This window comes from Phascolarctos cinereus, unplaced genomic scaffold (genome assembly GCF_003287225.1).
Source record: "Phascolarctos cinereus isolate Bilbo 61053 unplaced genomic scaffold, phaCin_HiC Scaffold_2;HRSCAF=192, whole genome shotgun sequence".
Classification (NCBI taxonomy): Eukaryota; Metazoa; Chordata; class Mammalia; order Diprotodontia; family Phascolarctidae; genus Phascolarctos; species Phascolarctos cinereus.
Genome location: NW_027555625.1, coordinates 114,704,214 through 114,720,525, shown reverse-complemented (window position 1 = coordinate 114,720,525; position 16,312 = coordinate 114,704,214). Strand labels below are relative to the sequence as shown.

General features: G+C 40.5%; 1 protein-coding gene across 2 annotated transcripts in view; it reads right to left on the bottom strand.

Annotated features, from left to right (window-relative positions):
• The window catches only part of SLC1A4 (solute carrier family 1 member 4), a 64,711-nt gene that overhangs the window by 6,711 nt on the left and 41,688 nt on the right, over positions 1-16,312 (bottom strand). For both annotated transcript variants that reach the window (XM_020985437.2, XM_020985435.2), the window contains exons 2-6: positions 13,452-13,494; positions 11,389-11,451; positions 6,701-6,876; positions 3,032-3,265; positions 454-648 (exon numbers count right to left, since the gene is read on the bottom strand). In XM_020985437.2, the coding sequence (XP_020841096.1) occupies positions 454-648; positions 3,032-3,265; positions 6,701-6,840 (569 nt within the window). In that variant the 5' untranslated portion in view covers positions 6,841-6,876; positions 11,389-11,451; positions 13,452-13,494. The remainder of the gene's footprint in view (positions 1-453; positions 649-3,031; positions 3,266-6,700; positions 6,877-11,388; positions 11,452-13,451; positions 13,495-16,312) is intronic.

Below are 16,312 nucleotides of genomic sequence, written 5' to 3'. Positions count from 1 at the left end.
GCATTTCCTCTTCTCCTACTAACTCGCTAACCACACTCTTGTTTCTGTCATATGCCCTGCTCTATGCTGAATAAAAATAAATATGGTTGCAGCTGCTGAACCAGAGTCCACATTCTTGGAGACACACGACCTCGGCAGGGGAATGAATGAGGAGTTTCTCTCAGGGGACGGCATACTCTGCCCTCCCCTGTGAGCTACTGTTTAACCTTAACCTCCATTTGTTACACCCTTGTTTTCAGAGAGTCGATTTTTTATTATTATTATTATTATTATTATTATTCCTATGTTTCAACTGAGCCTCAGAAAGACAATGTCAGCCTTCTGGGTCGACATGTGGATTGGAAAAAGTCTTTTTTGCCCATGAATCCTTTTGTATTTGAAATGTTTTTGAAAAATGTTTACCAGAAAAATCCCTAAAATTCTGACCCAGCTTCAGAGAAGATAGTAACTTACAGAATAGTGAAGATCTGTCCTGCATTCAGGTCCACATTGTTAAGCTGGGCGATGAACACAGTCGCCACACACTGGAAAATGGCTGCCCCATCCATGTTCACAGTGGCCCCAATGGGAAGGATGAACCTACTGATACTTTTATCTACACCATTATTTTCTTCAATGCACTTGATCATGGATGGGAGGGTTGCTGAGCTGGAAATGAACAAAAGAAAGAAAGATGGTCAAGTCCAATTCAGAATCTCTTTGTAGGTCTTAAAATGATTCCTAGCATAACAGATTTACTTTTTACCTCTTTTTAAAAAAATTTTATCAATGCTTTTGAAAAGTTTCAGAGAAAGCTGGGAAGAATCTTACATAAAATGATGCCATAAGATGAGAAGAACCAGGAGAGCACCTTATACAATAACAAGATTATAAAGGCAAACAACTCTGAAACACTTAAGAACTCTAATTAAGACAATGATCAACCACAATTCTGGATGACTGATGATGAAGCATGCTAACAGAGAAGGGATGGATTCACAGTGTGATGAATGAAACACATATTTACTGGACATGGCCAGAGGGGGAAACGGTTTTGCATGACCATACATATTTATTACAAGGGTTTCTTTTTTCAATGAGGAGTTGGGGGGGAGGAGGAAGAAGATGGATTTTTAAGTAAAAACAATAAAATGTAATTTAGGAAAAAAGCTAACAAATCCCACTTCCACCTTTAATATTAACTAGGCAATCCTTTGGTACTATTTAACACCATTATTGTGGATAGGCAGTAAATATCCTACTAGAATCATTTTGTCTTATTTCCTAAATTTATAACTCAGAGAATTAAGAGTTGGATGGGAGCTCAATGGTCATCTCCTCTAACCTATACCTGAACAAGAATCCTTTCTATAATATCCCTGGCAAGTGGCTCTCTAATACTATCTTGTTTCTTGGGAAGGGAGCTCCCACTTCCTAGAACAGTCCATTCTACTTCTGAACACCTCCAATTGTTAGAAAGACTTTCTTTACATGGAGGTCACCAACATTGGCCTCGCTGATGTTCCTTGCATTAGACAACATCTTCCAGCTCTGGACATTTTCCTTGGCTCTCTCCCATGCCTGGAACTCTTTCCCTTCTCATCTCTGCTTCCTGGCTTCCTTTAACTCTCAGTTAAGGTGCCACCTTTTACATGAGGCCATTTCCAAGCCTCCTTAACGCTACAGCCTTCTCTCTGTCAACCACCTCCAAATTATCTTGTATCGATCTTAGACTACACAGTTGTTTGCATGTTGTGCCACATTAAACTGCAAGCTAGTTGAAAGCAGAGCCCATCCTTTTGCCTTTCTTTGTATCTGCAGAGTACACGAGTACATCATGAGTATTTACTAAATGCTTGATGACTTGATGTGAGGCGAAACACAGTGGCTTCCCATGTCTGAGTTCTCCCCTCTGAGGCCAAAAGCACACCTCCCGAGCGCCTCTTGGTGAGTGCAAGTCTGACCACCCCAGACACTTACTCAGAATGTTTCCTTACTGAGTTAATCAGCTTACTTTACACAGGCCAAGTTTTCATTGGCTTGCAGAGAAGGCCTGCTGCTGTTTTGGGCAACATAAACAGGCTATTCCAGATTACTTCTGTCTGCTCCTGCTAGACGTGAATGGTCAGAAGAGAATTTGACGCTGTGTGTCTGGAATGCATTTGCCTCTCTCCATCTACACCTCCTAGAGCTCCCAATTTCTTTCCCAAGCAAGCCCACATGCTACCTTCTGCAAAAGGAAATCAATAAGCACTTTTTAAGCCCCCAATATGTGCTGGGTACCGTGCTAAGTGCTGGGGTTATAAAGAAAGCCAAAAGTCACTCTCTGCCTTTAAGAAGCTTGCAATCTAACAGGAGAGACAACAGGAATACAACTATGAACATATGAGATGGATATACAGGATTAACTGGGGATAATCAATAAAGAGAAGGTACTAGCATTACGGGGACTGGGATTGGCTTCTTGTAGAAAGCGGGTCTTAGCCAGGACATAAAGGAAACAGAGGAAGCCAAGAGGTGGAGATAGGGACAGAGAAAATTCCAGGCATGGGGGACAACCAATGAAATTGCATGGAGGCCTTTCCTGAATCCTGTCCTACCTTACCTTATGTCTAGTCATTAGAGTTTCTCTCTGTTTCTCAATTAGTTTGTACTACTTTATATATATTTTGTATTTCTTTGTGTACATGTGTATACGTCATATCCCAGGAGTAGATAGAGCACAAACCCTGTGAAAGCTGAGGCTGTTTTAGTTTTTGTCTTTGTATCTTTGAGCAATTTTGGCCAATCTTTGGCATAGGGGGCTTAACAGGTATTTAATGAATTGAATGGACAAATTCAAAAATATAACCCAAAGCAACTAGTGAAGTGATGTAGTCAACAACTAAAAGTGAGAAGAACAATCTAACCACTTTATGGCCCTAGAATCTGCTTAGGTAACTGTCTGTTCTTCTTCACAGACATGGATGTTTGAGGGAACTGGGTGGGGATGTAGAACCGTATTCAGTCTTTAGTTTGCATTAGTTAACAATGGCACCTGGAGACTACTCACCTGGAACAGGTTGCAAAGGCTGTTGCAAATGGCGTGAGGAGTCCAAGAAGAAATCGGTATGGGTTTTTCCGTGTGAAAACAAAATAAATGAGTGGCAGAACAATCCCTCCATGGATGATGTGGCCCAGAATTGACGCAAAGATATACTTTCCCAGGCTGGTCACCAAGATGACAATGTCTTTCATTTCTACAATCTTACTTCCAACAAGGAACATGATACCTACAGGAACATACCTATAGGACAAATATAAAAGACTCTTTGGAAAAGGTATTTGACCTTTCAGACTAAAAGTATCTATGTAGGTAATGTCTTTCTGCTTTAGGAGTCAGAGGGCTTTCATCTTGCTTATTTTCTCCCTATCTCTGCAATGTTCATGTTAAAAATAGGATAGGACTGGTGGTATTTCCCCTATTTTAGAGTCCAGGAAACTGAGGAAGAGTTTGATTTACTTACTGGCCCAAGGTCATGATTAACTGGTAGTAGACCCATGACTAGATTTTTAGCTTTTCCTCTAGACTATGTCACTTTTGTCTTTCTAAAGAATGGAGCTCAATACAATTACCTTCTCCTAGTGGGATGAAAGTATGACGCCAGACTCCGGGGTTTCTGAGCTCAAATTCTGCTTGTGCTGCTGTTTGCTTTGTGACCTCTGTTAAGTTATTTAAACTAAACAGTCAGTAAAGAACAATATCGATAATGAGGTAAGGCAGGGTCAGAGGTATTTTTTCCTATTTTACAGACAGAAAACTGAAGAAGAGTTTTATTCATCGATTGACTCAAGGTCATGATTAAATGGCAGCCTACCCATGACTAGAATCTTGGCTTCTTCCTTAGGCTATATGACCTTTCTTGTCCTAAAGAATGAAACTCAATAAAATATCTTTTCAAAGTGGGATGAAGGGTGAGATCAGACCCTGGGAGCTAACAGGTAGCTTCTGCCTGTTTTGTAACCTTGCTTATGTTTATCTTCTGTTGTCTTTTTCCCCTAATGATAAACACAAAGGATTAACAACTACCTAATGGAATTGCTAAGATGCAAAACCGACACAAATCTACATCTTTTGGGAAGGTTTTCTGATTCTTTTCTGACAATAAGAAACCGATTTTGTGTGAAAGGTCTGCCGATTTTGGTGTGCACATCTATTTAAAATAATGCCATGCATATTCCTAGGGCAGATTATTATAGGGAGAGTTATATTAAGGAAAGTCAGTTAATCATCTGGATTAGAAAGAGTATAGTTTCAATTGATTTATTCATTATAAGAAATGAACAGGGAACTTTGGTTTTTATGTAACTGGGGGGAGAGAAGATAGGTTGAATGGAAAGAGGAATTAATAGTAAAACTGATTAAGATCTTTCCCAGAACTGGTCAAGGCACCTGGTGTTCAGGATATTTTAAATTGCAGCTTTATGTAAGGTCTGTTTTTTGAGTAAAAAATATCAAGCTGGGCCCGGAGGGCCTGGGGACATGCCTAACTGAGCATCACCAGCTCATCCACTTGAAAGAATGAATGACTGTGTAACTGTTGGTTATAGATAAAAGGGGCTTAATAAGACAGTGTTGCCTTCTTGACAAGGGAGGACAATAAGCCAATAACCTCAAACTACTAACATGTGATGTGAAAAGCCCACGAGCTTTTTCCTTTCCAAAAGTGTCAGATGTTTCCCCAAACACCACCAGTGATACAAAGCTTAAATGTTTACATGGGTAAAATCAAAACCAACACAGGATGTTTCAAGTTGGGAAAGATAATCATGGGATGCTGTGGGCTCTCCTTGCCTTCCCACCCGTTCTTAGAATTTCTACCAGCTTCTAAGCATCTTTCCTCCTTCAGCTATAAAATAGTAACTAAAACATTTCCTTTCCAGGAATCTCCCTGAGAAGGGGAAGGGCTGGGAATCTTGTGAGGGTTAACAAAGAAGAAAGTGCTTTGTGGATGAAAGGTATGTAGGAGGATAAGTCCCGGATGTTATGACTGATGACGGATGGAAGTTAACACATAAAGAAATTGGGTTCTGCTAGGCAAACTGCCCCGGTCACTGGGGCCAAAAATCAGAGCATGGTGTATTGGGGTTTTTTTTTTTTAAGGGTCAAGCTCTTGATGACTTTAATAAAAATTAATAGTTATTTTTGGAGAACCAGCTTGAGTCGATTCAAAGTAGCATATTTAATTTATTATATGCTTTTAAAAAAAGTAAATTGTATGTAATACAGAGTATAAGTTTCACATATTATCCTCTTTTTTTGTCCTATTGAAAAGTTTCCATTTTTTGGAGTTTGTTAAATTCAGAATTTTAGAAAAAAAAGAAATGGAGAGTCAAGTCAAAGTCAAATGGGAAAACCCTTATTTCCCAACCTTTCCAAGCAGGAAATGATTTTTAATTATTTTTAGTGAATAAAAAAAGAACCAAGACCCTTTAGTATAGAAAAACTATGATAGGATATAATCAAAATCTTTAAAATTATGAACAGTATAAATAAGGTACGCACTGATTATGGTTGGTTCCCTTAATTCCTAGAGACCAGAACAAGGGTCCTTGAAACAGGTAGTTTTAGAACAAAACTTTTTTATAAATTACAAACTTAAAAAACTCACTGCTAACAAGAGATAGTACAGATTGAAAATATGAACAGATTCAAGATAGGTTTAGCTATATTTATTTATGAAAAAGCTATACCTATTATCAGTAGTGGGGCTATTGATATGATAAATGGGAAGTGAGGAAGCAATCTGGTTTTTGCACATGGGGTACACTTGAGGTTGAAGTCAGGGGGGTCCAGCAATAGGATCACAGGGTCACAGATCTATAGCTGAAAGGGCCTTTTTTTAAAATTAATTTATTTTTAGTTTTCACCATTTACTTCCATAAGCTTTTGAGTTTTAAATTTTCTCCCCTTCCCTCCCCACCTCCCTCCCCAAGATGGCATGCAATCCGACATAGGCTCTACATATACATTCCTATTAAATATATTTTCACATCAGTCATGTTGTAAAGAGTCAGAACCAATAGAAGGAACCACAAGAAAGAAGAAACAAAACAAAACAGAAGAAAAAAGAAAGAAGAGCAAACAGTATACTTCAATCTGCATTCAAACTTCATAGTTCTTTGAAAGGAACTTTGAAAGTCATCTGGTCTAACCCCTTCATCTGACAGAGGAGGAAACTGAGGTCCAATGAGGTTGTCATTTGCCTCAGGTCACACTGACACAGGTTGTAAAGAGTCAGAACCAATAGAAGGAACCACAAGAAAGAAGAAACAAAACAAAACAGAAGAAAAAAGAAAGAAGAACAAACAGTATACTTCAATCTGCATTCAAACTTCATAGTTCTTTGAAAGGAACTTTGAAAGTCATCTGGTCTAACCCCTTCATCTGACAGAGGAGGAAACTGAGGTCCAATGAGGTTGTCATTTGCCTCAGGTCACACTGACACAGGCAATATGCTTCACAGATCATTTGAATCCAGATCTTCTTATTTTAGAGAGGGTGCTCCTCTTCCCATACCACACTGCCTCTGTGCCCTCTTATGAAATATGCTTTGGTACCCTGGTCATAGGTGCAACCTATGGTTAAGCGGCCTGATTGTCTGATCCAGTGTCTAATTCTACATTCTTATTTAGGGGAAGAGCAGGATGCACTTGGGGGATATGAGGAAGGTGCACTTACCACATAATCCAAGACACTAGCACCATTGTTGCCTCATTGAAGGCATTAAAGAAACGGATTAGTTCTTCTCCTTCTGTGCCTAGTTTCTTCAAGGCCACTCCCAAGACCAGGGCAAAGAGGACCAAGCCCAAAATATTCATCCCTTCGATCTCTGTGCCATAGGGGACCTGAAAGGACTGAGGAGATACAGTGGTCAGGCCTCACCCTTGTGTGAGAAAACCGGAGATATTTCAATCTGCCCTGTGGAGTTTTCAGGCCAGACTGAAACACTGCAATGGGGAAGAAAAAAAGAGCCGGTTTTATTTCATCTTCCTCTTTAAAGGGACCTTCGAAAGGAAGAGGGAGGAAGCTCAGGAGACTGAAAAAGAAAACTGAGAGGGCTGAATGGGAAGTAATGAAATAGGAGCTGTGGCGGGGACCGGTCACATGAAATGCCATCACAGAAAAATGAAAGAGAGAGACAGAGAGAGAGATTACAAGAGTGCAGAAGAACAGAAACGGGAGAGGAGGCTTATGACAGGCGAATTAAATAAGGTGGCTGCAGGCATGAAAAGGGCAGAGACAGAGAATGGAGACAGAACCACTCTTCAGAGAAGCATCTTAAGAAAACTGAGTTGTATAACGTTTTGGTAACCTCGGTGAATGAACAGTGCAGATAAAGTAGGGGGAGGAGGAAGAACAGCAGAACGAAGTAAGGAAAGAAAGAAGGAAATAAGCATTCAATTAAACCCCTACTATGTGCCAGGCACTGTGCTAATCTTTTTTTTTTTTTTACAAATATTACCTATTTGGATCCTCACAACAACCTGTGACATTGGTGCCATTGTTGTTGAGTTATTTTCAGTCCTGTCTGACTCTTCGTGACCCCATTTGGGGTTTCCTTGGCAAAGATACTAATGTTTTGCCATTTCCTTCTCCAGCTCATTTTACAGATGAGGAAACTGAGGCAAACAGGGTTAAGTGACTTGCCCAGGGTTACACAACTAGTAAGTGTCTTAAGGCCGAATTTGAACTCAGGTCTTCCTGATTCCAGATGTGGCGCTCTATCCCACTGCAGTACCTAGTTGCTTTATGGTTTAGCAGCCCCCATTTCTATCTGAGTTCGGTACTGCTGCGCTAGGCAACTCTGAGACTCCAAGTTGCTCAGATATCACTGACCAGCAATGGTAGAGGAAGTTTCTCAGTGGGAACTCCCCATCCCAGCAAAACCACAGTTCTAGTCCCAACACTGTCCCAGTATTATTACCGAATCACCCTATAAATCCATTTTCTCCTAGCACTGTTTTCAGAGGGAGAGTTGCCATATGAGAGGAATTCTTTGTATTGTTCTTTTTCTCATATATCTGTGTTTCTCTTGCCACTGGACTTCAATGACTCTGGAAGACAGAGTGAAGCTGATGGCTTTGTGTAGCTCTGCCTCACTTAAATCTAACTGATATGCACGTCAAGACATCACCCTGTGATGTTACTGGTCCTCTTGGAAAGTGAAGGACAAACAATAATGCGTCTTTCTTAGTATCCCAAGTCTTTATCATTAGAAGAGTGAATCAGAAAGAAATTCAGAACCTTGTTGGACAGAACATTGGTGTATGGTTCTACAGCCAGATTCCACTTGAGCAAAAATTGACTGGTTTGATTGATTCTTGTCTGTTAATTGACATCATAACTCTGGGTGAGAAAGAATAGATTAACACAAAATCTAATTACCAAATATCATTAATACCAAATCTAACACAGGAAATTGGAGCTCCAGCTCATAGAATTACAGAATTTTTTGTTAGAAAGGAAATTAAATGTCATCTAGTTCAATCCCTACCTCCGGAAGTAATTTACACAAGGTCATATACCTAATGAGTGATGAAGCTAAAATCAGGAGCCTTCAGTGCTTCTTCTGCTGGAGCTTTCTTTAGCCAGATTCCTGATGTGAGATAATCAGGGGAAGAAACCTAACAAGCTTTGTGATTAAAGTCACATACAGGAGGAGCAAGAGCCACAGTTATGATCTCAGGATTAATGTGCCATCTCCCCATTTGAATGGAAGCTCGAGCAGAGATTGGCTTGTTTTTCTACTCGAATTTCCATAACTTTGTACATAGGAGTGCTTACTCAATACTTTTTCATTCATTCATTCAATATTCAATTCAACAAGCATTTATTAAGCACCTACTATGTACAAGGAACTGTGCTAAGTGCTGGAAGAGACAGAAAAAAATAAAACAATGCCTGACCTCAAAAAGCTTTATATTCCAACGGGGAAGGGAGATTCAACCAGTACTAAGTAAATGCAAGGTAGATAAAAATACTTGTTTAATTGAATGTTAGCAGAATTCCCTAGAAGGTGAACAAAAAGCATGGTTGTCAATTTTCCTGTTCATCTATTTTTACATTGGGTTCAGGTCTTCAGTGGGTTTCATGAGGGGTTAACACAAAGCATAGTACCCACTGGTACCCAGAAGAAGGAAAAAAAGCTTTCGAATTATATTAATTATCTGTATTCATCTAATGGCAGTATATTGTGTTGTGTTCTATAGTAACCAATTTCCCTCTTTTGCTTTATAAGCAGATTTCAAGGAATGAAATTTAAAATGGAGGTTTTCTTTTAATTTGCGTTGTTTCCATACCAAGAGTCCCTAAACCAGTGAACATCAGCCCTGGCTTGCTGACACCCCTAGAGTTTCTCCAGCTCCTTTGGGTGTCCTGAAATTCTGGGAAAAAAAAGAATGAATTTAACTTCCATTTGAAAAAAAAATGTAAGTGCCATTTGGTATTTGAAGAGAGGGCAGAGATGACACTAATCCAGTAGGGCTGGGATGTCACAATAGACCCTCATAGAATTATAAAAATTATCTAGTTTAATCCTATCATTTTACAGGTCAATCAGAACTTATTAAGTTTCAGGCACCAAGGCAGCTCAATGATGTAGGGGACAGAGTGCAAGAGTTAGGAAATCCTGAGTTCAAATTCTGCCTCAGTGTCCTCATCTGTAAAATGAGGGAATTGGGTTTGACCATTTCTGAGTTTGTGGAAATACGAAGGGTGCTTTTTGGATGGAGGAAAACATATAGACTAAATTAGGCCTGTGAACTGAAGCAGTCACTTAGTAAGTAAGTAATCCCCAGATGGTCTGATGATAGCAGCTGCCTATGATGCTTGATTTCGATTCTATTCCACGGCCAAACTTTTGCTTTGGAAGAATCTGATGTAGTTTTTGCTAGTGAAGAAACTGCTTTTCTCCTAGGAGGTCAAGGGTGATCAGTTAGTGCTAATTAGACAGTAGGTGTAGTCTTCTGCCCAGTGCATTGATTAAAAAGTCACTGTGGGCCTTGACTGGGAGATTGAATGGTATAGTGGAAGGAGCCCTGCACCTAGAATCAGAAGACCTTGCGTCAATTTCCAGCTCTCCTACTTACTGCCTTGGTCACCCTAAATACTCACTTGGCTTCTCTGGGCCTCGGTTCTGTCCTCTGGGAGATGAAAAGGTTCGACTAGATCATCCCCAGGTTTTCTTCCAGCTCCATCTGATTGACTACAAAAAGTTGTGAAAAATCTTGACATCAAATGGCAGAATCTTTGGGTCAGAAGGGCTCTGAGAGGCCACCTGGTCTCATCTCCCACTCACTGCAAGAATTCCCTGTACAACATCCCTGACACACAGCTATTCAGCCTCTGCCTTGAAAGGGCTCAGCCTCACAAGCCTATTCCCTTGGTAGACCAGGAATGAAATGCCTAGTACCTAAATTTAATACTTAAAAATGATATACTTAATGCTTTTTAAATTTTAATACTTAAAAATTTCATACTTAAAATACTTAAGACTTTAAAAATGTTAATACTTAGGATACTTAAATTTAATACTTAAAAAACAACAAACCATAACATAAGGATCCCTGTGGGCCACATATTGACTTAGTTTTAAAATGTAGTATTATCTATGTTTTACTGTATTTTTATTTCTTGTTAAATATTTCCTAATTCCATTTTAATCTAGTTAAGACCCTGGCCAAGTCACTTAACCTCTTTCCCCTCAGTTCCACCATCGGCCTAATGGGAATAATATTAGCAACTACCTCACAGGGTCATAGTGAGGAGCAAATAAAATAAGTAAATTTCTTTGCAAACTTGAAAGTGTTACACAAATTGTTGTTGTTGTTGTTTTGTTAAACTCCCTGAATAGTCTTAGATCCACAAGGATTCATCAAGCTTAATCTGTAGAACATGGGAGCAAATTTTGGAAACCCATATAATGAACTCGGAAAGCAAAGCAGAAATAACTTTCTAAATGCAAGAGTTATTTGTGTGGTTTGATGAATTTAAAAAATTCATTTACCTTGGGATTCCACAATGCTTTCATATTGGCTGAACTTAAAAATACATGACTTTGGACAATGGAGTCAAAAGAACAAGTATAACTGTGTTTCTGAATAATCTTTTACTTTGTCTTAAGAATGAAAATGTGCTTGTTCGGCAAATTCTTCTTCCCGCCCCTCCCTGCCCAGTTCCCTAACCAGACTCTAGTCCTCTATTCAAACATCCCTGACCAAACAACAGCTCGATGTTACAACCTTTCAGCCAAATACAACCTTTGAAAATCCAACTGTTAAACAATGCAGGGGAAAAGTGGCAAGCAGAAACTTCTGCAAAATGACAAATATTTTTCAGAAGGAGTAAGTGACCACAGCTGTCATTACCTTTTCTAAAGTGATATTTCCAAAGGTCGTATTATGGATGACTCTCTTGTAGTCAGTTGCATACTGTAAGCAAGAGAAAAAACAAGCCTCAGTTCACGTGGTTACAGAATTTACATGAGTGTCTGTCTATAACAGCTCAATAATTGTCTCGCAGCCATCCCGGTTATCATCCAAGCTGAGTCATAAGGGAGGACTTCTGACTCAGATGTTCTAACCCAAATCTTGCTTTTGAAAATGAGACAAAAGTTGCAAACGGAATAAGACGGAGGCTTAGATGTCACTTCTCCAAGTAGTCCCCGGGGTGTGCCGTGGGGCAGGGAGCAAAACATAGGATCAAAAACTTCTTATATTTGTGAAACAAACAGGTTCAAGAAGGAGGCTTTTGCAAAATTTTATTCCATTCAGTTGCACGTTATATCACCATTAAAATATATTAGTAGGATTTAGCTATGATTAATTCTATTAATAATTAATTCTATAGCATAACAAAGTTCACTTATTAATCTGCCATGGCTTAAACCAGAGACAGGATGACTCCTGACTGCATTTTCAACATTCATTTCAGATCTGACTTAAGTGCAGGGATTTTATATTATTTTTATGTGGTGACTTAATATTTGTCTTTGCTTCCTACACTGGGTAGGTAGATTAGTAGCAGTATATTCCTTCTGACTCTTTATTGACAAGTTTATCTGAAATGTTGTTGTTCAATCATTTTCAGTCCTGCCTGACTCTTCGTGACCCCATTTGGGGTTTCCTTGGCAAAGATACTGGAGTGGTTTGCCATTTCCTTCTCTGGCTCATTTTACAGATGAGGAAACTGAGGCAAACAAGGTTAAGTGACTTGCCCGGGGTCACACAGGAAGAGTCTGAAGACAGATTAGAACTTGGGAAGATGAGTCTTCCTGACTCCAGGCCTGGCACTCTATCCACTGTGCCACCTTCCTGCCCTATCTGAAATATAATCATTCCCTAATTTTTGTCCTATCTGTGGCTTGGGAATATATCTGCCTCTTAGAATCTCACTGTAATAATACTTACTGGAGAGCAGAATATAGAGTAAGCTAGAGTCTATCTTGGGCGCCATCCAAGAGGATTTGGATACTGAAATAGCAAAAGCATCTTGGGGACAGCTTTAGGGCCAGCTGCTGGTATACACTACTTATTAACATAAATTTTCGCTTCCTGGGTTTTTAACAGACTCTGAAATATTCTGTTAGATTTTGCGATCAACATAAAAGAAAAGAAACTTGCCTTCTCCTCCCATGAGAGACACATAAAGGTTCCACAAACCTTCCATTTTTCCATCTAGCATGCTTCATTTTAAGCCACACACGGGCTCGGCATCACACCTTTTACGTCTTGGTTTTATAAACAAACAGTCTTTAATATTAGAAGAACTGGGCAAGTCAATTGATAACATTTTAAAAATTATTTTCCTGTAATGTACTATAATTTCTCCTATCCATGAAATATATTTTAAATATAATTATAAGCATATATTAAATGCAAATAGTTACAAGCATACAATTATAAATTATAAAAAATTATAAGCCTGTATAATTTTACTTTAAAATAAACATTTTTGCTGTTTCTTTTTTTTTGGCTTTGGGGAAAAAAAAAGAAATGTACTGTGTCAATCAATGGACTGTCTGAGTTTGGTCCTCTGAGGTATTCTTCAAGTCTGGTCCTTCTTTAATTTGAAAATGATTGTCACACTTTTATAGGTCCATCTATATTGATGATCTAATACAGGCCATAATTTTCAATTTTGTCTAAGGAAAAAGATGAACAAACCCTCCTCTGAAAAATCATGGGAATACTTGGGGACACATAGAGAAGCATTTACCACTTTATGCATGTTTTAGATTGAGTAGCTTGGATCTTTAGAAACAAAACAACCACCAAAACAATTTAGCCCAGTGCTATCAATCCAACCCTTGTTGAGGCCCATCTTAAGTTAATAACACAGCAAAATTTTGCACAGCTTCCTTCAAGGTATCAAGTTCTTTGTTTTTTTAAGTTTTTAACAATTTGTATTTCATTTAAAAAAGCATTCTTACCGTGCGGAAAGCAGCTACCACGAGGTTAGATGGAAACAGGTTTCTGTTGGGGGAAAAAAAAAGCATACTGGGTTGATGAATAGTCTACAGAATTCTAAAGAAGTAGAAATATATCTGGTAGCAGAGACTCTCCTAGGTTAGCTCATGGCTCAGTGCACAGAGCGTCAGGCCTGGAGTCAGGAAGACTCATCTTCCTGAGTTCAAATCTAGCCTCAGACACTTAATAGCAATGTGATCCTGGGCAAGTTACTTAACCCTGTTTGCCTCAGTTTCCTCATCTGTAAAATGAGCTGGAGAAGGAAATAGCAAACCACTCCAGTATTTCTGCTAAGAAAACGCCAAATGGGGTCACGACGAGTTATACACAACTGAACTGAATGAACAACAGAGACTTTCCTAAAAATGCATCTTCAACAAACACTGAAATCAGTCTTTATGAAGCACCCATCATTATGTAAATACATTTGTATTAAATACAAATATAGTTATTATGTAGAACAAATATATATTTATACTAATAAATATATCATTATGTTATGTAATAACGATTGTGTTATTAGTATTATTATTATCTAGATGGAATGAACCTCAAAGGAGAAGAGGTTGCTGATTGATGGCGGAGGGAGAAGGGACTGCACATGGCAGAGGGGACCAAGAAATTTGCCTGTTTTTGCTCTTGGCTCAGTGCTTCTTAAGTATGAGGGAAGGTCATCCAACACTGGAGGGGGTGGTCCCCAATGTCACCTGGACAGAGCCAGGTTTCTAGGACTGCAAGGAACAAAAGAGTAGAGAGCTAAATATCAAAGGCAATGAATTAACAATGGAACAAGGCTTCCAGAAGGCACAAAGGGAAAGCAGGACAAAGCATGATAAGGGCGGGCTTAGAAATAATGGATGAAGCAGATGGAGATTAGGTGGCAGAGGGAGGAGCTTCCACGTAGGCAGCTTTCATTTAGCGAGCAAGGGTACATAAGGTTAACACACGATCATGCCTTTCTTCTGTGAGCGACCATTCTGGACAAAGTTTGTACTTGGATGTTGATTTGACTTGCTCACCCTAGAGAGGGGTCAGGGCTCTGAGACAATCCAGGTGACTGGCTGTCACCAGACCTAATGTTGGGAATATGAGGACTGTCCCTCATTGGCTGTGGAGGGCTGAGGCCAGGTTGATTCAAGCATGTTTCCTTATCAGGTCCCAGTACATGTTGACTTAATTTTGGTGAGGAGAGGTTCTAGACCTAGGCCAAGGGACAAGGTGGGCTGGTGGTGTGAGGCTGGCCTTGTTGGCTGGAGGGTGAGATATAGGACATGGCAACGCTGGACTTGCCACTAGGCTGGAGAGCGGTGGATGAGGGAGCCTGTAGTCTCCAGCTTCCCCTATCTGGATCATCAGAGTAGTCATGGTACAGGGGAGGTCCTGGCTACCTCTTGGTGGAATGCTCTGGGTTGGTGGGGCTGCCTTGTGGAAATCACGTCCTAATTATCTCTTGATGGAATGTCTTGGCTTGGTAAGGTAAGGGTAGGCACTTTGTGGTGGAATGTCCTGGGCTAGTGGGAGGAGAGAGGAGCTATCTCGTGGCATAATGTTCTATGATGGTAGGACAGGGGTAGGCACCCCATGGTGGAATGTTCTACACTGGTGAAGGCTGAGCAGCGGCTCCCACATAGTGGAATGTCTTGGGCTGGTGATCAGGGCACCTCATGGTGGAATTCGGCAGGCTTACTAGAAGGATGGGCATCTCATGGAGGTTGTTAGGACCTGGTTAACTCTTGATGTAATATCCTGGGCTAATGGGGGGTGGGAAGGGGAGAAGGTGAGGAAGATCTCAGGGCAGGATGTTCTAGGCTTTTGTGTGTATGTGGGCAAGTAGGCAGAAGCAGCACCACATGGAGGTTATCAGGTCTTGGCTGACTCTTGGTGGAATGTCCTGGGCTGGTGCAAGAAACCATGTCATGACAGACTGCTCCAGGCTGGTGAAGCTGACTCTCATTATGTCCTGGCTCCCTCTTTATGGAATGCTCCAGCCTGGTGGGGCCAGCTGGAGAAAACTTTCCTTTTCCTGACAGAAGCGCCCAGAGAATTCTGAACCACTATCAGGATGATAATGGGTCCCTGATAGGATTCAAGATTAGATAATCCTCCCCCTTCATTTCTCTCCCTCCCCTCCCCCACAACAGGTTCACTCTGTCCCCGAGTACTACACTGGGCGATCTGCATGATTCTCTCCTGCTCCTTCTTTGCAACGCACCCACTTACTTGAAGTAATATTTAATACGAGATTCTACCACTAAAGGACTCCAGAGAGTCTCCTATAGTTGGCTGGGCCAAAGCTTGACCACTAGTTCTCATGTTAGTCTGTGGTTTGGCTCATTGCCTAGACTGGGCCTTAAACGGACAGGGCAGCTTCAAAGGCAGTTCATGCCCAATGTCGTTCTACTCTGTTCACTTGGGGACAGCCCCAACACAGGTGTGTAGACAACAGAGCCGAGTTCCTTTGCAGAGCAGCAGATAAGCGCTGGCCGAAGTTACTCAGGGTCAGATAAAGAAGGAGAATTAACAGGATCTCCGGGAGCACACAAGAATGGGGTTCAAAGGCTGGCAGGGTCAGCTCTCCCAGGACAGTCACAGTGCAAACAAGAAAAGACAAGGAGAGTCGAAGCACAAACAGAAACAGAAGTGGGCAGAGTCCAAAGCCTGTCAGGACAAAGAGCTGAGGCTTGACAGGGCGACTTTGTGTTAGGCCAGGACGGACAGGGAGTTTTTTTGACAACTCAGTCTGTACCATAAAGAAACATCTGGGTACACCAGCCTCGCCATTCGGGGCTGACCACATCTGAAAGACATCCCAGGATCTGATAAA